General features: G+C 46.4%; 1 protein-coding gene across 3 annotated transcripts in view; it reads left to right on the plus strand.

Moving 5' to 3' along the window:
• PIEZO2 (piezo type mechanosensitive ion channel component 2) overlaps positions 1-25,722 on the plus strand; it is a 334,394-nt gene extending 308,672 nt beyond the window's left edge. For all 3 annotated transcript variants that reach the window (XM_060028655.1, XM_060028656.1, XM_060028657.1), the window contains 14 exons: positions 1,473-1,655; positions 4,637-4,889; positions 5,853-5,985; positions 7,066-7,213; positions 7,305-7,519; positions 13,647-13,805; positions 16,140-16,287; positions 17,382-17,570; positions 17,867-17,959; positions 19,146-19,318; positions 21,496-21,624; positions 22,822-22,901; positions 23,919-24,102; positions 25,349-25,722. In XM_060028655.1, coding sequence (XP_059884638.1) covers positions 1,473-1,655; positions 4,637-4,889; positions 5,853-5,985; positions 7,066-7,213; positions 7,305-7,519; positions 13,647-13,805; positions 16,140-16,287; positions 17,382-17,570; positions 17,867-17,959; positions 19,146-19,318; positions 21,496-21,624; positions 22,822-22,901; positions 23,919-24,102; positions 25,349-25,601 — 2,340 coding nt within the window. In that variant the 3' untranslated portion in view covers positions 25,602-25,722. The remainder of the gene's footprint in view (positions 1-1,472; positions 1,656-4,636; positions 4,890-5,852; positions 5,986-7,065; positions 7,214-7,304; positions 7,520-13,646; positions 13,806-16,139; positions 16,288-17,381; positions 17,571-17,866; positions 17,960-19,145; positions 19,319-21,495; positions 21,625-22,821; positions 22,902-23,918; positions 24,103-25,348) is intronic.
• The last annotated feature ends 329 nt before the right edge of the window (positions 25,723-26,051 follow it).

Genomic DNA, 26,051 nt, shown 5'->3' on the forward strand with positions numbered 1-26,051 from the left:
TAAACGGAGAATTGCCTACAGTTCAAAACCACACGGCATGGGTGGGCACTGGTGCAGAGCGCGGCAGGCGTGTGGCCTCTTGTAGCCGGGGTGGGGGGACTCGTCAGCACAAGGGGGTACGTGGGAAGGAGAGAAGTTCGGCAAAGGACGAAAGCAAAGTGAGTCCAGTCCTTGCGAAGAAACGAAGGCGTAAGACAGCCCGGCGAGTGCAGGACGGACGGGCCGTGATGGGGCTGCAAGGAGGCTGGAGGGGCGGGCAGCAGAGGCGCCCAGGGATGCCTGTCCACGGGGTGTGAGCTCAGCACTCGGTCCCTTGGGTTGAAGGAGTTGAATGGGACATGACTCCGGCAAGTGTGTGTTTTAGCAAGTTTTCATAAAGTGGAGGCTTGGAAAACAGCCGGGGTGAGAAATATCACGGTCCGGACCAATGTCACCGCATGGGGGGCTGAGAGGAGGGGGCAGAGGAGCAGGTTCAGGAAGGGACACTGGGTGGGGTGCAAGGGGGGTGTGGCCGGACTCTGGCTTCTGTGTGGGTACGCAGCGCTGGGTGCAAGCACCAGGGTAAGGGACGCAGGGCTGCTCTTCACAGAGGCTCGACTTTGGGAAGAAGTGTGAGAGGAGGAGGGCTGAAGGGGGACTCTAGGTCAATGGGGGACTTGTAAGACTATTTTTATTGATGGATTATGTGTAATGAATTAACCCCTGATGACGCAGACGTTGGACGATGTTTCAGTGTCCATCTCTGCAAACATCTCCACGTTTGCACCGTGAGCTAGTTACCAGCACAATTGGCAAGATTTTGTTTCATTCACTTTTATTTCTTGAGCACTTCCAATGAGCAATAAAACGGTGAGAAGAGAGAGATGAGAATAAAGTAATATCGTGTACAGCGAGCCTGTGTGGTTTGCTCCTAAAGATTACAAATTAAAGCAATACCCTAAAGTATAAAGATAAAGATCTTCCTGTTCTTGTTGGTTCTAATTACCATAGTTAATAGCTGAATACTTGCGTAAATATCTAATTGAATCAGTAGAAATTAGCCAATTCCTCAACAGTAGCAGAAGTCATTTAAGCCGAGTCAGAAGTAACATAAATGGCCCTGATGTATCCGTAGTCACAGGCCCTGGAGGTGGGCTTCCCTGGTGGCGCAGTGGTTGAGAGTCCGCCTGCCGTTGCAGGGGACACGGGTTCGTGCCCCGGTCCGGGAAGATCCCACATACCGCGGAGCGGCTGGGCCCGGCCACAGCAGTGAGAGGCCCACGTACCGCAAAAAAAAAGGCCCTGGAGGTGAGATTCTGCGCTTGTCCTAAAGTCAGGGTCTGAGAATGAGAATTTGTTATTCCACATGGTGTGTGCATTCCCAGCAACAAAACTGAGACTTTTTCCCCTTAATTTTTTTGTGTCACTGTTTCTCCTATAGAACTATTCTTAAAAGGACTCGTTTTTTAAAAATTTCTATCATCTGTGTGCAGGTGGCAATTGTGGTCAAGTATTTCTTCCAGTTTGGGTTCTTTCCCTGGAACAAGAATGTGGAATTGAACAAAGACAAGCCTTACCACCCACCCAATATCATCGGGGTGGAGAAGAAGGAGGGCTACGTTCTCTACGACCTCATCCAGCTGCTGGCCCTCTTCTTCCACCGGTCCATCCTGAAGGTACTGCCCGTTCACAGCCCCTGAAAGATTCCCGAGAACCCGAGCATTGCGATCGCATGGGGCCGAGGGTCCATGGGGTGGGGTCTGTGTGTGTGCTCTTTTTTTCCTTGTTAACAGACAGTTGTGTTCATTTCATTCATTTTCTCCAACACTGTGTGCTCAATAATGGAGTTTGTAATAAATCAAGGGGAAATTTTCCCGTCTCTACCCTGGGTTGAACACAGCCTAATTAACCCAACACCCGAACGGTGAGCAGTTCTTACCTCCTGATCCACGGCAGATCATCAGGGAGCTGCAGTTTGGGGTCTCCTCTCCATCCTGACCTCGGCCCACCCCCTTCTAGTAGCATTGCTTCTCTTGTAGTTTCTTGTCGTGAAACCACCGGCTTTAGTGAGAGACCATCTACGTGATGGGCCCGGGAAGCCCAGGGCTGTGCTCCCAGAGAGCACAGGCTGAGAAAGCCATTCCCTCGTTGCTCTGGGAAGACCTGTCTACAGAGTGACCTTCTCGGGATCAGTAACTCCTGTCATCCCACTGAGAGTCTGTGGGGCTTTCTCTCCTCACACACTGTGAATTATACGCTAAACTTGTAATATGCCACTCAACTCTAAAAACTAGATATTGATGTGCCTGTGGTCACAGTCTTACTTTCCTTCTCTTATTTTAACCTTGTCTCGTATAACGTATTTTAAATTCATTTTATCCAGTAGTATCTTTATTCGTTCCTTTTGAGAACAAGCTTGGCCTCAGTTAATGCGTACACACACACACACGCACACATACATGTAACAGTATGTTCAACTTCTGTCCTATTCAGTGGGCTGTTTCAAACAGGCTTTCATTGGTGTACCATGACCAAGACCTTTACTCTGCCTTTTGTCACCTTGCAAACTGCAAGTCCCTAACCCTTCACTTGGCGGGGGGTGGCTTACCTGAGTCACTGGGGTGTGGTGAGTTTGCAAAGGTATTTATCCACAGGCACCCATTAGCCAAAATAAAATTTGCTTAATTTTTCCAGTTCTTCTGATGAATACGGTAATTACCTGAATATAGCCAATTTACTAATTCTTGACGAACATATTAACAGATGTTTAACCTTATCTTTTTTGTTCTAGAAATTAAAGTTTTAAATTTCAGCATTTAGTATAATTTTGGCCGTTTCCAGTTTCTCTTGCAAATTCTGAATCCTTTTGCGTGTCATTTTAAGAAAATTATAAAACTTTAGATACTTTTATTACTTTTTCATCAACATTCAGATGGTTTAACAGCTATGATTTTATATTTAAAGCACACAATAAATGAAATTTTGGTGTTTCGTATTGGTACACTTACTCTGATTTCTTCTTTGAAAATGTCTTATATACAGTGAATATATTTGAGGTACCGTAATGCTGAAATTTTGGCTAATGGTATGAAAAATGCTTTTTGTAATGATAAATCCTTTCATAAAAAGACAAAACTATCCTACAGCTTTTGAAAAAATCATTTTTTTCAACCTTTTAACAATGCTGCTTTGAAATCCAAACAATTAAAAACTGCAAATTTCAAAAGTGGTTAAAATTATCCTATTTATATGAATCACTATAATTTTATAAACAATTGGAAGAATTAACAAACCTAAATAAATATGCTACTGAGAAAGCAGTGAAAGAATCCAAATATGTTAATAAAATGTTAACAAAAGACAAAGCCACTTTCAAAATGATTTGAAAGAAATCAGTATAAACTGAAAAATCCCATTACGAGCATCTAAAATGTCTGTTATAAGAATACATTCATTGAATGTGTTTAAGAAATAATATATCTGTACATAAATATTTAAGAATAATCTGTAAATTACGTGACTCTGTCTTTGGATGAATGGGTCGTTCTCCGAGTTGGTTTGGCAAATGGGCCTGGAGCTCTTATTCTCTACAGAGTCAGACGGAGGACTGGACGGGGTCCTGGGGATGAATGCTAGCCTGGCAGCCAGGGCGCTCAGGGGGCGGACAGCTCACTGGGCAGCTTCGTCCAAGGTCAACACCAGGGCGACTTGTGGTCCACGTAGCATCTCATTCCAGGAAAGTCCTGCTTCCTCAGCCCTCTCTTCTGCAATCCTCCCTCCTGTCCTTACCGGCTCCCTTTATCCCACTTCCTTGAAGCAAAAACCCGGCTCTGCAGGACGCATCACAGACTCTCACACGTGGGCCAGCATTGTTGGAGTAGAGTATTTGCAGGTCTGTTCCTGGGTCAGCCGTGGTGATCCCTGGTGATCCCAGGATTCAGGTCTTGTGGTGCAGGCTGGGGGAGGAGCAGCACCGTAATTCCAGTACAGATATTTGGTGGGCACGGGGCGGGGATCAGTTCACCCATGGTCACTTCAGCTCCGTTCTGCCGGTGCACGCTGTCAGCACAGCAATGTGTGCTGGAAAGCACTTCCGCTCAGAGAACCAGCTGCGTTGATTCTGTTTGACCTCCACCCCATCATCTGTCTGCATCTCCACTGAAGAGCCAAATGCTATGGTCTATGCCCACCGCCTCCACTCTGCTGGGACCGTTGGAAAATTATAGATGATGCTCTTTCTTAGAATCCTTTGCACTGCTTTGGGTTTCTAATCTTTTGTTAAATTTCAGTTTTATTGACGTATAATTGATGTATAATTGACAAAGTTTTATTGATGTATAATTGACAAATGAAATTGTAAGGTATTCAAGGTGTACATGTAGTGATTCGATAAACGTATACATGGAGCAAAGGCTCTCTCCCTCTGGTTAATTAGTGCATCCAACACCTCCTCACCTGCCTCTCTGTCTTTGTTTGGTGACAGCATTTAAGTTGCACTCTCCTAGCCAGTTTCCGCTGTACAACAGTGTTGTCAGCTACAGTCGCCCTGTTTTACGTTTATCCTGAGGGACGCTCTGCTGGCTGGGATGTCATAGGGCAGAATCCCAGCCCCCTCCCCGGAACGGCGGGCTGAGCTGTCCCTTCCTTGCCTTCTCAGTGCCACGGCCTGTGGGACGAAGATGACATCGCAGACGGTGGCTCTGACGAGGTGGGCTCGGACGACGCGCTGTCCCTCAGCCACGGTAGGAGGGGTTCCTCCGACTCCCTGAAGTCCATCAACCTGGCCGCATCCGTGGAGTCGGTGCACGTGACCTTCCCCGAGCAGCCGGCCGCCATCAGGAGGAAGCGCTCCAGCAGCGGCTCCCAGACGTCCCAGGACTCCAGCTTTTCCTCCAATAGGTCCAAGAGAGGTATCTGTCACACGGTGTCCCCAGGCTGAACCATTTCCCTGGTTCCAGTGGGTCCGGGGCAGGGGAGTTTGTTGGGTGCTGTCGAGGAGACAGATATTGTGATGTGAAAAGAATGTACTTTGCAACCAGACAGACGGAGTTCCGAGTCCGGGCTGAGCTGTGTGTGTGGTCCGGGGCGATCACATCACTGTCCAGGGTGTCTGTCTGAGTCGTCCCCGGACGAGGATGTCAGGTCGTGGAGAAAAGTGGCCAGCACGCCGCCTCGTACCTAGTGGGTGTTGGATACAGGGTAGTTATAAATCATATCCAGAGATTCTGCTGAGTATACATCACGATTTATTTTGAAAATACATTTTAATCAATGGGAACTTTCAGCCAAACCTTCTTAGTTATTTCCTAAGCTAGTTATTAATTTCTTACTCAACAGCCAGTAGTAGGAAAGTACATATGCGTTCCAGTTGCCCCTCTTGGGGTAAGTGGGCTTTTGTGTTGGTAGTGCTTCTGTCTGAAGCCTTCCAGACACTCTGTATTCATCAGCAGAAGACATTTTTCAGGCAAGCACTGGCAGGTCGTCTCCTATTTGTTTTACAGTTAGAGACATTTGGACCTGAAAAAAGGCATGGGTCCTGGACCCAATCTAGAAAACCCGCAACAAAAACCTGGGACCCCACTGAGCACGATAAGAACTGTTCTCCGGTCTACTTCCTCCTGGGACAGAGGTCCCACCGCGGCCGAGGAAAGAGCCAGCAGTGGGTGTGAAAACCCACGGATGCCTTTGGCTGTGGAAGCAGAGTTGAGGCTGCAGATTCCAAGTTCTCCGCCTCTGTTCTTACGGGCATCTGTGTGTCTCACCTTCTAAACAGCTTCAGACCATCCTCTGTCCTGGGGGCGGCGGGGCTTCTGCAATATTTACGTCGACAAACCTGCAACTCACGGTGCATCTCGGTTTCTTTTTACTTTCAGGCAGCACAAGCACCCGAAACAGCAGCCAGAAAGGAAGCAGTGTTGTGAGCGGCAAGCAAAAAAGCAGACGGGAACTTTACGTGGAGAAGCTTCGAGAACACTTAATCAAAGCAAAAGTGTTTACCATAAAGAAGTGAGTGCGTGAGAACGCCTTGGGGCTGGGGAGCCGGTGTCACTTACTGCATATCAGCCAGAGGTGACAAGCGAAGTGACTTGTCCCACCACAAACATCATCTGCTTCAGGCAGAACGAAATAGCCCATCGTGATACTGCTTTTAAAAATCACTTTCCAATAAGGATGATTTATTTTTACATCCACTGCATTTCTAAACACACTTTTTCTATTTGAACACGGGCTCACCGTGTGTATTTCCAGGCATATGAAAGAGTCCAGCCAGACAGAGAGGGAATGAAGTCAAAGCTGGAAGGTTCTTAGCGATACACTTACCCCATAGAGGGAAACCGAGGTGCACGCGGGAAGTGGTTTGTCTGTCCCGCCGCCCAAGTTCACCAGCCGAGTTCACAGGCCCCTCCCCCAGGTGACAGGGATGCAGAGACAGGAGTGGAAACGGGGGAGGTGCAACAGGGCTGGCCCTGAGTCTGGGCTCTGAGACCGAGGGCGCTGCTCACCTGAACGTGGCCTTGAACTGAAGGTGGAACCCAGAGCACAGTGAAGATGGGGGGACAGGGGCTGGGCAGACAAGCCAGGGCCAGGGCACAGGGCCATGAAGGATGGAGCGAGGTGAGCTCCAAAGCCCAGGGCGCTGCCCGGGACCCGGGGGACACACGGAGGAGCAGGGGCTGCGTGGCATTTCCTGGGTCTCAGGCAGGACCACAGGCCCCGTTTGCTCTCACCGCAGCCCAGGCTTCCCGCCTCATTACTTATCACACCTTTTACAGAAGCGCAGAGGGCTGGGTAGCAGGATCAGGGCCTCACAGGTGGAGAGTAATCGAATCAGGGGATAAACCGGCCCCTCATTTCCGGGGCTACCGCTCCATTATGCTTCAAGGAGAGAAGAGGTCTGTGGTCCCGTCGGCCATGAACTAGTGCACAGTCTCTGTTGGGGCAGGAGCCCCCCTTCCCCCAGCAGACTGTCCTGAGGTCGGGGGCAGGGGCTGAGAGCTGGTGGGAGGAGGGAAGCAGAGGATGGAATGCTCTGATCACTGTATCCCGTGGCTCCTGCATCCCCCTCTCCGGGTGTCTGTCTGGCAGGACCCTGCAGCTCTACGTGCCCATCAGACAGTTCTTCTACGACCTCATCCACCCCGACTACAGCGCCGTGACCGACGTGTACGTGCTCATGTTCCTGGCAGACACCGTCGACTTCGTCATCATCGTCTTCGGCTTCTGGGCCTTTGGGGTAGGTCGGGGACCAAGGCCACTGCACACCAGGGACTAGCGCTGCTGTCCCGTGGGTGCCACCGGGCCTGAACCTGTGGTCTCCCCCCCAGAAACATTCAGCCGCGGCCGACATCACCTCCTCGCTGTCGGAGGACCAGGTCCCGGGGCCCTTCTTGGTGATGGTCCTCATTCAGTTCGGCACCATGGTGGTGGACCGGGCACTGTACCTCAGGAAGACGGTGCTGGGGAAGGTCATCTTCCAGGTCATCCTGGTGTTTGGGATTCACTTTTGGATGTTCTTCATCTTGCCTGGTGTGACTGAGAGGTAAGGCCTTCGGAAGCTAGAGCCGTGCGGGCCGCTTTCACGCAGACATTTGCATAAGGATCGGCCCGTAGGAGAAGGGAAAGTCAGGGGGTTTAATCAATGCTAAACTCAGTGTGAAGCCAGGGCGTGAGCTGATTCCTCAGAAACGTCATCACTGCGTTTTATACGCATCTCAGACCTAGTGCTCTCAGATAGGGAGGGGACGGGCTGAGCGGTCAGCGCACACCTGGGGTCCTCGTGCCGTGACCTGAGCAGTTAGAGAGACGGACTGGAGTGCGGTGTTAAGAGCGTAAGGGGATGAGAGGACGCAAAAGTGTGCCACATGAGAAGCGGATGAAAAGAACGGAGTCTGTTCAACTGGTAGAGAAAGGGGGTGCAGGTGACGAGGGGTCTGCCTCACTGGGTCCTTCTGAGGGGTAAACACAGCAGCCCCCGTGCCGCCGCCGCTGCAGGTAATACAGCTATTGCTGTGAAGGTGCCTTGGAGGCCGAGGACTTGGGTAGGGAAGGGCTGGCGCTGTCCCAGGAGGGGGCTGGAGGCCGTCTTTCCCTCTGTCCCTTGAGCCCCCAGCTCTGGCCATGCTGACCCTCCTCGGTGCCTCCTGACAGCCTCTCCCCTCCCCTGGCAGGGCTCCCCTCCCCAAGGTCAGATCTCAGACCAGAGGGCACGCCTCCACCCAGAACGGTGCTGGGGCCAAGTTGGTGCTTCACGCATGAGCAGATGAATGAGTCAGTCCAGGAAAGAAAAACCAAGGAGACCCCTATCAACAGGAAATGCAGGCAGACCTTGGGGATACGGCGGGTTCGGTTCTGATCACCACAACAAATCGGGTGGCAGGAATTTTCTGGTTTCCCGGTGCCTATAAAAGTTATGTTAACACCAAACTGTAGTCTATTAAGTGTGCAATAGCATTATGTATTAAAAACACAATGTTTATACCTTAATCTAAAAATACTTTATTGCTAAAAAATGCTACCCATCACCTGGGCGTTCAGTGAGTTATAGTAGTAACATCAAAGATCACTGACCACAGGACACCACAACAAATACAATCGTAATGAAAAAGCCTGAACTATTGCAAGAATTACCTAATTGTGACACAGAGACACGAAGGGAGCAAATGCTGTTGGAAAAATGGTGCTGACAGACTTGCTGGACGCAGGGTGGCCACAAACTTTCCATTTGTAAAAATCACAGTATCTGTGAAGCGCGGTAAAAGGAGGTGTGCCTGGTATCGGCTCTGGTAGACGATGAAAGCAAAGCGTCTGCAGAAGGGGAGCAGGGAACTGTCCATATACCATGAGAGGAGGGACCTTTTTAAGAACATGTCATGAAAAGGGCTTCATGTGTACCACCAGTTTGATCTCTTTATCAGACCTCATGAGTCATTCACAGCCAAGCCTTAGGAATAACCTGTCCGTCAAGCTGGTGAGCACCATTTTTGGAGTAGCAAGTAATGCAAATGGATTTTCCTAATGCTGTTCAGAAACCGACTCAGATGTAATTCTCCACGAGGAAACCAAGTCTCTTCTACCAGTGGCTAGACTGACGTCTGCCCCCACCTGAACGTTCAGGCTGACTTTTTGACCTCAGTCTAGGGAATCATTGCTTTGTGATAATAAATGGTGGCAATGAAAATATTTTAAAAGGAAAATTGGAATTAGGATCATCTTTCCTGAGTCTAAAGTAGAACTAACTATATAAAGGGTTGTTACTCAGAAGACACCCAATAGCTCCGTAAGCCTTCCATTCCACACCGCAAACTAGGGGAGGAAATGTAGCTCACATGGTAAAGATAATTCAGAATAGGGCAAGCAGTTTGTAAAAATATTAGAATTTGGTCATGAGAACATTGTGAATCTTATTTTTTTTAAAGAGTTGGTTTTTTTAAAATTTATTTTTGGCTGCGTTGGGTCTTCGTTGCTACGCGCAGGCCTTTTCTAGTTGCAGCGAGCGGGGGCAACTCTTCGTTGCGGTGCGCGGGCTTCTCATTGCGGTGGCTTCTCTTGTGGTGGATCATGGGCTCTAGGTGCGTGGGCTTCCGTAGTTGTGGCACGTGGGCTCTGTAGTTGTGGCACACGGGATTAGTTGCTCTGTGGCTTGTGGGATCTTCCCAGACCGGGGCTAGAACCCATGTCCCCAGCATTGGCAGGCGGATTCTTAACCACTACGCCACCAGGGAAGTCCCTTATTTGTTAGTCTTTAAAATAAAATAAGTACAATTTTCTCTGTAAATATTTAATTATAGCTATCTCTCAAAGCAGACAAATAGGCCAAATTTAACACCCAGGATAGCTGGATGGTGAATTTTGGTAATTTGTCTGATATTTAAAAGCATCAAGGAGGCATGCTTCAGCAGCTCTCATTGAAATTCTTAATTTCAGAGAAGAAAAGACCTTAAAAAGCTTTCTAGACCTACTGTCTAATTTTCCAGATGAAGACAGGTGAGCCCATATGGAAGTGTGACCTCCCCAGAGTCACTCAGCCAATTACTGGAGGGACCAACCCCCAAGCCCAGGGCTCTTAGCCCTACTGTGTGCTGCAGCTACTGTATACTGCACCTACCGTCTACTGCACCTACTGTATATTGCAGTCCTGCCTCCATGGGAAGCATCCCATACTTGCTTCCAGGAAGATTTTTTTTTTTAGGTAACACAACCTATTATTTCACTCTGCAGTGTGAAAAGGATTTGATTATTCCAGCCAGTCCCAAGAGAGAGTTCCAGAGCCCTTGAGCCTAAATCTTTGCCATGTCCTGACAGGGGGTCCAGCAGAGACCAGAGCTCCCAGAAATACTGCAACAGTGAAGCCACTGAGAGTCCTTTTAGCACTTTAGTCCCTTTAGGTCAAATCGGCAAATGGTTTGGTTATTCCTGCTTGTGTTGGTGTCCTGTTGCTGCCGTAACAAATCACTACAAAGTTAGGGTTTAAAGCAATGCAGGTGTGTCGTCTTGCGGTTCTGCAGGTCAGGGGGCAGACCCAGGTCTCACTGGACTGATTCATGTGTGTGGGCAGGGCTGTGGTTCTTTCTGGGGGCTCCAGGGGAGCATCCACCTCCCGCCCTTTTCCAGCTTCTAGAGGTGCCCATGCTCTGCACCTCTCCTCCTCCATCTTCAAACCCAGCATCTGTTCCCCTGCTGCGTCTCCCTCCACCCATGGCTGAGCAAGGCTCTCTCCCGCTAAGGACTCACTGACTGAGGCCACCTGGACAGCCCCGGTTGCTCCGCCTCTCCAGGTCCCCGACCTTAGCACATCTGTCAAGTCCTCTTTGCCATGGGAGGTCACACGTTCCCAGGTTCTGGGGACTAGGACGTGCACGTCTTTGGGTGGGGGCTGGGGGCATTCTTCTGGCGACCACGCTGTCCTGCCAGGCTTTTGAGGAGGTCAACAGCCTAGCGACAACGCCTGCCAACCAAACACGGCTGAAACATCTGCTATAAGGACCGAATGAATGAGAGCTTCTCTGGGGTGTCTTACAAGTCGTGCACATTCAATTCAAGTTCACGTTTATCGAGCACCTCTTAGGTCCAGGGCAGCAGACCAGGAGAAAAGGGCTGTGACACCCACGTGAGTAAAGCAAGGACCTGTCGGCCTTTCACGGCCTTTCACACACGGGGCTCCCAGGCTCCCGACACTGTGAGAGTCACCAAACTATGGCCACACAGGCCCTTTCTTCTCCTGGGATCTCACCTTTGGGTCTCACCTAATGGCCATCCCTAGTGCAACAGACTAATCTGTCTTTGGTTTTGGATCTTTAATTCAAGATATATTAGGATTGGTGAGCCTCCGGCATCACTGCCGGCATGTCAGTGACAACATAATTTCTTGACATTTCAAACTGTGCTGCTACTTTTTTTTTTTTTTTTTTTTTTTTTTGCGGTACGCGGGCCTCTCACTGCTGTGGCCTCTCCCGTTGCGGAGCACAGGCTCCGGACGCGCAGGCTCAGCGGCCATGGCTCACGGGCCCAGCCGTTCCGCGGCATGTGGGATCTTCCCGGACCGGGGCACGAACCCGTGTCCCCTGCATCGGCAGGCGGACTCTCAACCACTGCGCCACCAGGGAAGCCCTGCTGCTACTCTTTAACCTCCAAAATTCATTTTTCTTCCTTCAAATTTACTGAAAATTTCATTCATTGTTTAAAGAGAAACCATTGATTAATAGTCATATTGTCTAAATCCTTTCCAGACAAGGAAAGCGTAAGGGAAGAAATAGATTAGGAGTCTTTTAAGCCCTACAGAAGAAAATTAGGGCTACCGGTGATAACATTGAGGACAAGGAAGCTCGGATATCTGAATAATTTATCTGATAAATGGCTTTTTCTGTGTGCATCACACCATATAGCCCGCAAATATCCAAGGGTTCCCTACAGTCTCCACAGCTCTGCACGGTAGGTGCCGAGGGAGACGGGGAGGGCGTGACTCCAGCCTCTGGGAATAAACCATGTAGAGACGCCACAGACAAACGCTTCCCAGTACAGGACAACCTCAGTGTCCCTAATTACGGTTAACGTGATTGCTTCCGGATCTGTAGGTTAACTAGTACTTATTCCAAGTTGACCCACTTTAACATCATAGAAAGGGAATTTTTTTTAGTAGGTAAAACAGGGGTTGGACCTTTTATAAAGAATAGAAGGCAACACAGTTTTAAGTCTTTGATTATAATTTTGATAAATATAGAAGAATTCTTTCCCATGTAGTTTTTATATCAAGTATCTGTAAAATCAAAGGGCATTTTCCTGGAGAGATTTAAAAAAATGTGATTTCCTAAAGTTCTACCAATATGGACAGTTCCTAGAAAGACGAGGAACTGGATAGTTGATGGGGGCTCTCCGTAAAGTATCTGATATCTTACTGGTAACTTGTCAAGCGCCCACCATGGTCAAACGCAGTTAAAGTAATTCATTAGGTCCTGAAATACCGAGACTGGGTTTCTCCACAGCAGAGACACTCAGAAGCAACATTTCAGAGATCTTTAGCTGCAGACATCCACGTGGAGGCCTCTAGGCCCCCAGACACATAGGCCCACATGCTCCTGGCTTGTTCTTAGATCTTGTCAACTAAAGAATAGCTGTTCTCAATGAAAAAATAGTACATGTTTTCTTCTGATAACAAAATTGAAAATTAATAAGACAAATCCAGGATACAACATAAAGAGTAATACACTGCTTTGTCTAAAAAACTTAAAGTATCGCTCTTAATTTTAAGCACAGGGAAGATTATACTTAAGTCTTACTGAGTTGAAAGTCGGATTCATTTTTTAAAAATTTGTACTAATCATGTTTGAGACTCACAGGATGCCGCATTTATCCAAAGTTAAAAATGATCCTATAGGTCATCATTCTTTGAAAATGTGTTCTAATTTTTTTTCCAGTGTGAAATTTAGTTCCACTAAGTTTTTGCTCAGACTTACGCTAGCATTCATGAACTGTTCAACACTATGGGCCTCTTCATTAACTGTCCACCAGGAGGAGGAACTACCATCTCTAGCTCTGAGGATGTCATTAGAAAAAGGCAAGTTAGTAGATCAGAGAGTCATGGATTTTTAGAGCGAGGGAAACTTTTCATATAGACATTGATGTTTAGAAAACTGATGGCTTGAGGAACAAACTCCATAGCAAACAGAACTGGAACCAAAATCCAGGTGTCAAAAATGTATTAATCCCTGACCTGTCTTATGTATATATAGCAAAAGAAAAAAAGATGGGGGTTCATTTCTCAGAATTCTTTCTCCTACATCTTCCAAATTATGCATCTTGTCAAGTAAAAACCACATTTTGGTTTTTTCTTTGTTGAGCTTCAATCTGGACCATGAGAGCGGCACCATCAAAGTCCTGAGAAAATGTTTACTAGTAAATCCACTTAACAGTCATTTATTTTAATTATGGCTGAAACAACTGAATCATGCTCTAATAAATTGGGGGCGCATTCAGAGCAATTTTTTTTAATCATTAGATTTTCTGACCCCACCTCTTGCCTTTTGAAGAGATCCACTATGTAGAGAGAATTTACTGAATTGTCTTTAAGTGCCAGATGGGCAATTAGGCTTTTTTAAATTTATGCTAAACTGGTGTCCTTTTGTTCCAGAAGAGTATTCCATCCTCCACTTTTCTGTGTTTTCACGTCTCAGGAAATTCAGCCAGAACCTGGTCGCCCAGCTTTGGTACTTCGTGAAATGCGTGTATTTCGGGTTGTCCGCCTACCAGATCCGCTGCGGCTACCCAACGCGGGTCCTCGGAAACTTCCTCACCAAGAGCTACAACTACGTCAATCTCTTCTTGTTTCAAGGGTGAGACGCTCTGTGCTGTCACAGCGACTCACAGAGCGGGGCTGGCCGCGGGACGGCATTGTGTCCCCTCCCTGGGAGGGAGTGGAGAAGAAGCTGGTGACCTCAGCATGTGGGTCCCTGCAGGGCTCCTACAGTGTTTGACAGGAGAGCATGTGTGGCCCTTGAAACGCCTTTTTGTGTGTGGTTCCACCCACCTGGCCAGGATGCTGCTCTAAAGTCAGCCGCGTGGGTTCGTTTTCTATTTCTGTATCGTGTATAATTACACTGATAATATTTCAGGATGAAAAATTGGGGTCCATGATCCTAAGTATTAATATATTCTGGGCACAGTGCAACAGAATATTTGGAATCTGGAGTGTTCCAAAATGCCTCTGGAATTTTGCTTGTGCAACAAGCCATCGATGGGAGGGGCATTGATTCCACTAATGTCAGCTAATGTCAACCTGAATGCCACGCGACTTGCCTGTTCCTGGTAGGAAGTTATTACCACTCACACGGACATGTTCGTTCTTCTGTGTGAGGGTTTCAGTGTGAGCATCCTCTCCCGGTTCCCATGGAGATTATACCACAGGGTGAAGGGTCAGGCTGCTGGGGCACTGCTGGCCCCTGGAGCCCCAGACGTGGGGACTGGGGACTCAGTCATGGAGGAGTGTTGAGTGTGCTCGGATGTTGAGAACCACCACGCATGTCAGAGTTTCACTGCATGCTGCCCCGTGTGGGGAGGGGGCCTGACACGTCTTCAAGGGGGTGGAATAGCACTCCCTTCAAAGCTGAGGAGCTCAGGGGAGAAATCCGGGTGGCAACCCAAGCTGCTGGGAGGGTCTGGGATGAGCCCCAGCCTGGAAGGAGCTCTGTGTCGGTCAAGAAACAAGGACCAAACCCAGACCCCAGAGGAGCCCAGGCCATCCCACTTCCAGCTGAAATACAAGGGACTGAGCCAGGGCCTCGATAGCCTCAGTCACCTAGTAGGTCCCCCAGCCGTGGGCCCTGCTGTGCCCCCGATGACGTGGCCACGCCTGATGACTTTTCTCACCTCTCCTCATCTTTCCCCGACCAAGAGTATAACCTTCCCTAGCTCATTCGACAGCAAAGCCCCCATAATTCAATAATCCTACGACCAGCAGATTCTCATAGCAGAAGCAAATGTTTAAAATGAACTTATTTACAAAACAGAAACAGACTCACAGACTTAAAGAATGAACTTATGGTTACCAGTGGGGAAGGGATAGTTAGGGAGTTTGGGATTGAAATGTACACACTGCTATATTTAAAATGGATAACAAACAAGAACCTACTGTATAGCACAGGGAACTCTGCTCAATATTCTTTAACAACCTAAATGGGAAAGGAATTTGAAAAAGAATATATACATGTATATGTATAACTGAATCACTTTGCTGTACACCTGAAACTAACACAACATTGTAAATCAGCTATACTCCAATATAAAATAAAATTTAAAAAACAAAAAATGTTGAGTGAAAGAAGGGCACCAAAATAAGAAGAAAAAAAATGAGAAAAGAAAAAAAACAAAATCAGCAACTTGAAAAAATAAAAAAGTAAAATTGTGTTTGCAGATGATATGACCTTTTTAAAAATTTTTTTTTAACTGAAGTATCGTTGATTTACAATGTCGTGTTACTTTCTGCTGTACAGCAAAGTGATTCCGGTACACACACACACACAACCTTATAGGTTATTACAAAATACTGAGTATGGTTCCCTGTGCTATACAGTAGGTCCTTGTTGGTTAGCTATTTTATATATAGTAGTGTGTAGATGTTAATTCCAACCTCCTAATTTATCCCTCCCCCCATATGATCTTTATATAGAGAAAATCCTAAAGACTCACTCAAAACCTGTTGGAACTAATCAACATTTTCATTCAGTGAAGTTGCAGGATATAAAATCAACATATAGAAATCAGTTGTATGTTAAATTTAGCCAAAGATAAATGTAGCCAAAGAAGTGAAAGATTTGTACAATGAAAACCATGACTTTAATGAAAGAAACTGAAGACCCTTCAAACTTATTTGAAAAGGGAATTCCAGTTTGTTAAGACCATTAGCCAAAAAAAAAAAAAAAAATTAATCTTAAAAATGAAAAATACCTTTTTCAAAAAGGTATTTTTGTCAAAAGACAAAAATTCTTTATTGGACTTACAATGAAAAGCAGTTGTATTCCAAGTTGGATTTGACCATAATGGTCACCTTGAGAATTTTTTCTAAGTTGTAAGGGCTGAAACAATCAGGACCTCCATGAGCCCTCGGGGTTGGCCAGGTGATGGGGGCCCATCCCACAACTGTCCCTGTAACAAGACGTGGTTCCTGCTAGGTTCCGCCTCGTCCCTTTTCTGACGGAGCTGAGGGCCGTGATGGACTGGGTGTGGACAGACACGACCCTGAGCCTGTCCAGCTGGATCTGTGTGGAGGACATCTATGCTCACATATTCATCCTCAAGTGTTGGCGGGAGTCGGAAAAAGTAAGCCAATAATGATGCCTTAGCCCTATTTGTTTCTCTTAGATACAGGCTGTTATTAATAGGAACTTCTGCAAATTTTCTGGCCAAATAAATGAAGCAGAAACTACTAGGACCTATAAATGCCCCATTGATTTCACCCCACGCGAGTTAGGAATCTTGGACCTGCTGTTGCCTTAGTGAGAATAGCATCCAGATTTGTTCTTCTTCTGGCAGCTGTATATTGTGGTTAAGAAGAAGGTGTATTGCTGTACAACCCAATAATTCTGAAGTGGCTCATTTGAGAGCAAGAGGGAATGAGATGTGCTGGAGAAAAGTGGGGTCAGGTGGCTGGGACTCAGGGTCAGCCTCTGATTACTCTTTGATGAGGGACAGACAATGTAACATCCTGTGCAAAGGAAATTGAAGTGCAAATATTTGCATATTCTGCTAGGTTGGATATTAAGGTTGACATATGGATAGAATTACTGTTATTTAAGGGATGTAGTCCAGCCTCCTGAGTAGCCCTGAAGGGAAACAGGTCCTGGAGAAGCAGCAGCTAAGCAAGGAACAGGCCTGTAGACCGAGCGGTTTCCACAACACGTGGCAAAGCTGGGCCCTCCACCGCCCGCAGCCTGAGCTTGGGGCTGGGGAGCCCTTGATGCAGCAAACAGAGGTGATTCCAGTGTGGTCCTGACAACGTGTGTCATGAATGAAGTTAAAATGTTTTCCGCCCACCACGCTGGGGAGGAGCCCGTTGAAAGGCACAGGTTTTGAATATTCAGGAATTTAAAATATCCTTATCTCGCCTGATCCCTTAAAACCAGAGGTTTATTCAGCAGAGGCTTTGGTCCCTTGGTCCATAGGTCAGCCCCCAGCAAACCCACACAGCCCTGTTAAGGAGAAAGCCGCTCAGGCCGTGACGGACCCTGTGTTCCGTGTAGCGGGATCCTCGCAGCCCTGCATCACTGCCTGCCTTGTTCCCGGGTTGGGACAGAGTGGATTCAGAGCAGATTCAGGACCCAATCCAGGGCGGACCCCGTGGTTAGAGCGCCAGCCCTTCCCCCACCCGCTTCTCCCCGGGGACCCCGCCTGAGCGCGTGGCCCTTCTGTTGCAGAGGTACCCGCAGCCCCGGGGGCAGAAGAAGAAGAAGGTGGTCAAGTACGGGATGGGGGGGATGATCATCGTCCTGCTCATCTGTATTGTCTGGTTCCCTCTGCTCTTCATGTCTCTGGTCAAATCTGTCGCCGGGGTCATCAACCAGCCCCTGGACGTCTCGGTCACAATTACCCTGGGCGGGTACCAGGTAACCGCGCCTCCCTCCGGGGTCTCCCCCCTCCCCCGGCCCCTGCCAGTGCCTTGCCCAGCCGTGCTTTTCCCCGATAACCACCCAGCGGACTTACTTAGGTTTTGCGGGCATATTTTCTGTCTGAATTTTGACTGTTCTGCAAATATGTGATACGTGAGCTAAGGTGCAGAAGACAGTGAAGGGAGAGTTCTGTTCTAGTTGTGGGTGATACACGACCTAATATTTTTCTTAGAACCCAGGATGCAGAGAAGTGCTTTGGAATAGTAACCATCCTGTGTGTCTTTGTTTTCCAGCCTATTTTCACAATGAGTGCCCAGCAAAGCCAGCTGAAAGTTATGGACCAGCCAAAGTTTAATAAATTTATTAAAGCTTTTTCTAAGGACACTGTAAGTAAATGCATGGAGTCGGTCTCGATGAACACCTGTCATATCGACCAGCTGACTGTTGTCACCTTATTTATTCACCACTTTACCATGGCCTGAGCCGGGGGGCAGGACTTTCTGGGGGTTATTAGTCACACACAGCAGGTTCCTGGCCACTGGCCGCTTTGATCATCTAAGATGTTATGTCTATATTATCAGACGTGTGATAATAAACATATTTCTAATTCAGAGTATTTTCATGATAAGCACAACAGGTGTTGATCCTTTATCAATTTTTTAAATTGTGGTAGATATTGATCCCTTTAACTGGTAGGGAATCTATCCTAAGGAAATCATTCAAAATATGGAAAAGCTCCAAGAGGTGCCTGTTTGTGGTGGCACGCTCCGCCTTAGTAAGAACTAGAGGCAATTTGGGATTCAACAAGTAGGGAATGAGTGAATCAATGACAGCAGATTTTTCAGGCAACTTCCTTTGTAATAAGATAATCATTATAAAGATGATTTCATGGCACGAAAATTTCTCAAAATGAAACATAACTTTAAAAAGACATTATTTTTAAATGATTTAAAAAATGAAGATATGCATCCTCTACTGTATAAAACAGGGATGATGTTCTGGTGACAGAGCTGTGGTAGACATTGTCCTTTTCTCTACATTCCATGCTTTCAATAAGATGGTAGCATGATTCTTCATAATTAAAATGGCTTTACAGATGATGCTTTTTATTTAAATAAAGTGATTAGGCAAACAGATGCTGTTTTCTTTTGTAAAATGATCGGCCTGTAAGTGCACACTGTCAAAAGTAATCTTGAGGAGTGCACAGCTGTGAGGAAGGGCCCCGATGTCCTGGGTGGATTAAATTTGACTCTCATGAGATGGACGTTCCCCAATAGCTGATAAATGTCTTTCTTTAGTGGGAAGGAAAAAATGACACTAAATCATCTGATTTTTCTTTACTGTTTCATTGGAATGATTCCATGGCCGTGGGTGTGGCAACATCACCACTGAGGTTTGGTGATGTGACTGGAGCTGACAGTGTCAGAACACACCAGGCAACCCATTGTAGGGAGGTGCCTTTCAGAGGAAGAGATTCCCCCTGGATACGGTCAGTTAAAGGGAAGAGTAGTTACTTTCTTACACATCCTCAAGTATGTATCTGTTTATGCAAGTGTATTTGTGTGCACACAGGGTGCTATGCAATTTCTGGAAAATTATGAAAAAGAAGACATAACAGTAGCAGAACTGGAAGGAAACTCAAATTCTTTGTGGACCATCAGCCCTCCCAGTAAGCAGAAAATGATACACGAGCTCATGGATCCCAATAGTAGCTTCTCTGTTGTTTTTTCATGGAGTGTGCAGAGGTAGTTACTGTATTTCCATGCATAATTCCCCCTTCCCCAACCTGAACTCGGGGCGGGGGTTGGGGGGTGTGGAAGGATACACACCTCAGATTAATTCTGATCTTGGTTCACATTACTTCCTGGGAACATTCATTCGATGCTACAGCTAACATTTTTGTTTATTAAATAATGATTTGCCTGGGAATCATTGACAAAACGAAGAACTTCTTAGTTTTCCTTTTTTCTACTAACTTCAGCTTTAAAGAGGCTGGCAATGAGATCTGTGACCAAGAGAGAAAGGTGGAGAGAAAAGAAAGAGGGTGATGACTCATAACATGAAACTGAGTCAGGTGAAGTGTAACATTTCCCCGAGCTTGGGGGTCTGGTCTTAATCACAAAGGACTTGCAGCGCTGGGAACCCTGATTCTCCCTTGCCGGCCTCCAGCACTTGGGGAGCCCCAGCACCTCTTTTCTCCGAGCCTGAGCTGGGAGAGCCTCTGGGCAGTCCCAGGATGGGAGAGCAGGGAGATTCCTTCCCACCCCATCTGAGCCTCTGGCCAGCCTGCGGCCACCACGCAGCACGTCTCGCAAAACGTTCTTGCCTCCGAAAGCCCGACGTGTCCGGGGGGCCGTTGGGGGGCCTGGACGTAATACCCGGTCTGATTAGCTCAGTTTCCTTCATGACAGGCTGTGACTCAGGACTCTGGGCAGTCCCGTGATAGGTTTGTTGGGTCCACAATACCAGCTTCTTGGTTGGAATTAAGAAAGAATCATGATAGGTAAGGAAGAAAGCCTTCTAGAATCTGACTTCACAAGGAAGTAGTAAGAAGTATTTTGAAGGAGGCCGCTCAGAATTTAAAGAACTCCTTCTTTAATCTTATTTTCTCCTTTTAAATGTCCCAAACTCCTCACGTGGAATTCTGTACTGGCAAAAATGCACTTCCTAGCCCTTCCTTTGAAGAGCCACCAAAAGAAATTAAAAATCAATTTCTGATTGAACATTCTGCTTTTGATTGAGATATAATTGACACGTAGCATTATTTTAGTTACAGGGGTGCAACATAATGATTTGATATTTGTATACGTTTCAAAATGATCACAAGAAGTCTAGTTGACATCCATCACCACACAGTTACCAAAAATTTTTTCCCTGTGAGAACTTTTAAGATCTACTCGTTTAGCAACTTTCAAATATACAGTACAGTATTATTAACTACAGTCACCATGCTGTCCATCACATCCCCAGGACTTACTCATGTTATATCTGGAATTTGTGCCCTTTGACCCCCTTCACCCATTTCATTCACCACCACCCCACCTCTGGGAACCACCAATTCATTCTCTGTATCTATGAGTTCAGGTTTTGTGTTTTTATTTTTAGATTCCACATACAAACGAGATTATATAGTATTTCTGACTTATTTCACTTAACCTGGATGAAACCTGATGGCATTAGGCTATCACAAATAGCAAGATTTCATTCTTTTTTCATGGCTGAATATTCCTGTGTGTGTGTGTGTGACATCTTCTTTATTCATTTATCTGTCAATGTACTTAGGTTGCTTCTGTATCTTGGCTATTGTAAATAATGCTGCAGTGAACATGGGGGTGCAGATATCTTTTCAAGTTAGTGTTTTCATTTGCTTTGGAAAAATACCCAGAAGTGGGATTGCTCAGTTACATGGTAGCTCTATTTCTAACTTTTTGAGGAACCTCCAAACTGTTCTCCATAGTGGCTGCGGCAACTTACATTCCCACCAACAGTGCACAAGGGTCCCCTTTTCTCCTCACCAAGAGCACTTGGTAACTCTTGTCTTTTTAATGATGGGCATCGTGCCATTCTGACAGGTGTGAGGTGATATCTCATTGTGAACTTTCTTTTTAAAACATAGATTCTCTGAGTCCCCATGGAGACTAACGTCACTGGGTTAACATAAAGTGTTTCAGAATCCCTGTTAGATCATCAGGGATTTCTCTTGTGTCCCCACACTCTCCTCCTCACCTGTATCTGTGTTAAAGGTGTCTGAGGCCTCCCTGGATGTCTAAGAGGCTGGCTGTAAAGGTGAGGAGGACAGGTTGAGGTTGACAATTGTGGACACGGTGAAACTTGGTGAGATTAATAGTCCAGTGAGTTTTTAACCTCTCCTGCAGACTTCTGAATAACCACTGACATTGAGCTCTTTTTTTTTCCTTCACAGAAACATGAGTCTGGGTGCAAAAGCCGAAATAGCAACAGATAAGCTTTCTTTTCCTCTTAAAAATACGACACGAGAGCACATTGCTAAAATGATAGCTGGCAACAACACAGAAAGTTCCAAAACGCCAGTGTAAGTTGATTGTCATTTTTAATACAGTGTTAGAAGGTGTGTGTATCCGGTCCAAATCTCCTCTACAAATACGTGTGCGCAAGAAACGCCATTTCTTCCTTCTTTGGTAACTCAAGTGAGCCTGTACTTAGAGTCCTTGATGGGCTGGATCAAAGCGCATCTGCTCTCCTCCCGCCCCCCCTGCCCAGCTCGTCCGGGGACGACTGACCTCTTCTCTGGGGAGCAAACCTTGCTCTCATCTGACCGTAATCACCAAAAGCCAGGGAAAGGCCCTGGGAGACCCTTTTCTACTATTACTCCTGTCCCTGGGGCACCAAATGCCTGGCTAACAAATGGGCATGAGAAGAAGGCAAGGGGGTAGGTGGAAATTTGAGGGGAAAAACTGTATCTTAATATATTATCCTGCCACACAATACTCCACTCCAAACAGCTGAGCTGTGACGTTTAGATTCTAACATGAGAACCAGCAGGAGAAAAACACTGCCATTGGTCCAAAACTGCTAAGTAAAGTATTCCAGACGCCCACCAGCCGCAGCCCAGCTCTGTCCCCTGTCTGCCCCAGCCCCAGGTCAAAGTGCTGAGTGTGAGGACTGCCACGATGCAGCCCTCAGACATGGTCCCTAAAGCACCCCTTGTCAATCACTAAACACTAAGGGCCCCTGAGAACCGTCGGATCCTCCCCCATCACTTCCTGGATGAGAAAACAGCCCTGGAAAGATGGAGTGGCCCGTGCACAGGGTGGGCTAAGGGCTAGGATGCCAGTCCTCTGCCCCCCCGCCCCTCACTCCCGTCTCTGGATCTGCTCGGGCAGCCCACTTCACTAGAGAGAGTTTTGGAATCCCAAAAATTAAAATTGGAAGAGTGGTAGGATCCTAGCAAGAAAGACAGCCCCTGGCTTCAGAAAAGTCACAGATGTGGGAAAATCTCTGCAGCAGTTTTTAAGCCATTAACCAGCTTGTGTACAGAGTTGGCATGAGTGTCTGGTTAGAACCTGGTGAATTTATTCGGCTTCAGAGACTTCTCATTTTAATGGAAACCGATAAACTATGATGACTGCACATCGCGTAGTTATAGGAAGACTCTCCCCATTACTTGTTTGAGATGAGGTCAAAAATAGCAACAAGAACAACAAAAAAAACAATTTTGCATGGGTAAAACAACTAAAACCTAATTTTCCTTTTTTCTCTTAATGCCCAGGACCATAGAAAGGATTTACCCATACTACGTGAAAGCACCCAGTGACTCTAACTCCAAACCCATAAAGCAACTTTTATCTGGTAAGAATGAGAAGGAATTGTTTCAGAACGTTTCTTAATCTTTCTTTTATTCAATGTCTGTAGTTTGCCTTTTCAGCCTTTATCAAGCTCCTTTCCAGTTTTCTTCCCCGTGACATGGTTTGCAAGAAGCATAAGGCTCTGAGCTGTGTCCACCAGCAAGAAGGGATCATTTACTCACCTGGGGGCGTGTTCTTCATCTTCCTTTGTTCATTGATACAGAACTTGATTGACTTAAATCCACGTTCAGTGACATGTTAACTGATTCATCAGAATCTGTTTGTTTCTATTAGCAACCGTATCTTGGGCAGAAAACTGCCTAATACAGCGTTAACTCTGAAGGCCCCACGATAAGAATAAAAAGATGGCAGGAAATGGACTTGATTCAGCCCGAGGGTGACTGAGTACCAGTAGTAGGGCTCCATCTATTAAAGCTCTCAGCCAGCAAAAAAGTCACCTCCTCTGGGAAGTCCTCAGGGATCATACCACCCAGAAGTGGTCGCCCCCAGCTAACAGACCTTGTCAGTGCCGGGGGTTGCCACGTGCCCATAAATAGTGCTTGTGTGCATGGCCTTTCCCATTGAACCAGGCTGCGTGCAACCTGGTGACCCCTTAGCACCTCCTGGAGCACCTTCCTCCTGGAAGGCACTCAGTAAACGGTGGTAACATGAAGGAATCCATCAGTTCCATCAACAGTCAGCTACTGGGGTTTTTAAATGTCTAATTAGTTGTTTGGAATTGTCAGCCAAGATGCTCCGGTGATGGGTCTCCATTCACCCTGTGACTTTGCTGCTGTCTCATGTAGCAACAGGACTGGCCTCTTAGAGAAAGAGAGAGACCCCCACGGCCAGGCCCCCTCCTCCTTTTCCTCTCACAGAGCCGATGTGCCCGTGTGTCCCCATCCTGGAACCAGATGCCATGGGTACCAACCAGGCCATCCTGGTTCATCTGAGAATGGCTGAAGTGCATTAAATCCATAAACTCTCCTGCTAATTTGATTTCATGTTTCTCCTTCTCCAGAAAATAATTTCATGAACATCACCATTATTCTGTCCAGAGACAATACAACTAAATCCAACAGTGAGTGGTGGGTTCTCAACTTGACTGGGAATAGAATCTACAACCAGCATGCACAGGCCCTGGAGCTAGTGGTCTTCAATGACAAGGTCAGCCCCCCAAGCCTGGGGTTCCTGGCCGGCTACGGGTAAGGAACCATTTCACCATTAACAGTTACGAGATCCCACTTATGTATCACACCAAGTTGAGGATGGCAAGTCTTTTATCTTCTTAGAATTCTAAAATTCTATAGCTGCATTATTAGAATTCACAGATCCTTGGCCCTTCATTTTATTTTATTTATTTTTAAATTTTATTGAAGTCTAGTTGATTTACAGTGTTGTGTTAATTTCTTCTGTACAGCAAAGTGACTCAGTTATTCATATATATATATATATATATATTTTTTTCTTTCCATTATGGTTTGTCACAGGGCCCTTCGTTCTAAAAACTGAGGAACCAGAGGCCCAAAGAAGTCAAAAATGCCTTGTGTGAGTCCCACCACCAAGCATAGGACCAGAAGCCATATTTCCAGCTTCTTAACTATTCCTTCCTGTTACAGCACAGTTTAGTGCAATTCAGGGCTTAAACTAGAAATAGGCAGAGTTCTCTCTTTTCTGCTAACATTGCCTTCTGACCTGAACAGATGGAGAGTCAGGTAGAAATCACAGTTTGGGACATGCCCGATGTTACCATTTCTCCATGTTCTGACACTTCAACCCTAGGACAGGCACACCCCCTACAAGATGCTAGTACAAAGTTTTCTTCTTCCCAGAATGAGCCTCTTAAGAAATCACTGTCTATCCAGAATTTTATTATAAACATGAATCCCTGAGAAAGTCCTGGGTACAGAAAAGTGTATAAAATAATTGCATTTCTATCACATATATATATTTTTAACATCTTTATTGGATTATAATTGCTTTATAATGGTATGTTAGTTTCTGCCTTATAACAAAGTGAATCAGCATACATATACATATATCCCCATATCTCCTCCCTCTTGCGTCTCCCTCCCACCCCCCATCCCACCCCTCTATCTACCAGATATGTTACGTAGCTTATGCATATAATATACGCAGTAAAACCACCAGAAGTTCATACACGAAACTATTAACATTGGTTGTTTCCAGAATGTAAGATTTCAAAGGACTTTCATTTTTCAAGTCCCACAGTTCTGTAATGTGTAATTTTTTTTTAAAAAAGCATGCATTACCCTTTAATCAGCAGAAAGGTCAATGTTTTCACCAAGGGGAAACAACTTAAGCCTTGGTAAGTCTATCACGTCTTTTATGGCATTTGAGGGAAAATGTTCAATTTTTTTTTCTTTTAGGCATGTTCTCTTAACCATATGTAACGGCCAGATACATTTCTACCTCATTTTTTTTTTTCAGTATCATGGGCCTCTACGCTTCAGTGGTCCTGGTGATTGGGAAGTTTGTCCGTGAATTCTTCAGCGGGATTTCTCACTCCATCATGTTTGAAGAGCTTCCGAATGTGGATCGGATTTTGAAGTTATGCACAGATATTTTTTTAGTTCGAGAGACCGGGGAGCTGGAACTGGAGGAGGACCTCTATGCCAAATTAATATTCCTGTACCGTTCGCCAGAAACCATGATCAAATGGACCAGGGAGAAAACAAACTGACGCCCCAGGCCACAGACCACAAGCCAAGTTCACATTGGAATTTTCCAAAGAAAAAAAGAAAAGCACAATACTCTCCTAAGAGCTAAGCATTTCTAATTCGGTGGAAACGGTCTCTCTTCTGACTGCTGCAGAAGGACTGGGCTTCCTTTTGCCCTCAGAGCTACGAGCAGAGGTACTCTCGAAAAGTCCTTTGTAATTCCATTCCTCTGAAATCAGGGCTACTCGCTTTATGTTTTAGTGCCGGTGTCTTGCAGTCTGATGGACTACGTGTTGGAGTCACTGATGGGTCTCGTCCCTCAGAGGAACAGAACAGGAGGAGGAGAAGGAAGGAGAGGCCTTCTCCTGTGAGGGGCGGCGCCCTCCGAAGAGACGCTACAATGCAACGCAATGCACGGGGCTCTGCGGCCAAGGGGACACTGCCGTGAGGAGGACGGGGGCCCTGCACCCCGA

This window comes from Delphinus delphis, chromosome 13 (assembly GCF_949987515.2).
Source record: "Delphinus delphis chromosome 13, mDelDel1.2, whole genome shotgun sequence".
In the NCBI taxonomy this organism is placed as follows: Eukaryota; Metazoa; Chordata; class Mammalia; order Artiodactyla; family Delphinidae; genus Delphinus; species Delphinus delphis.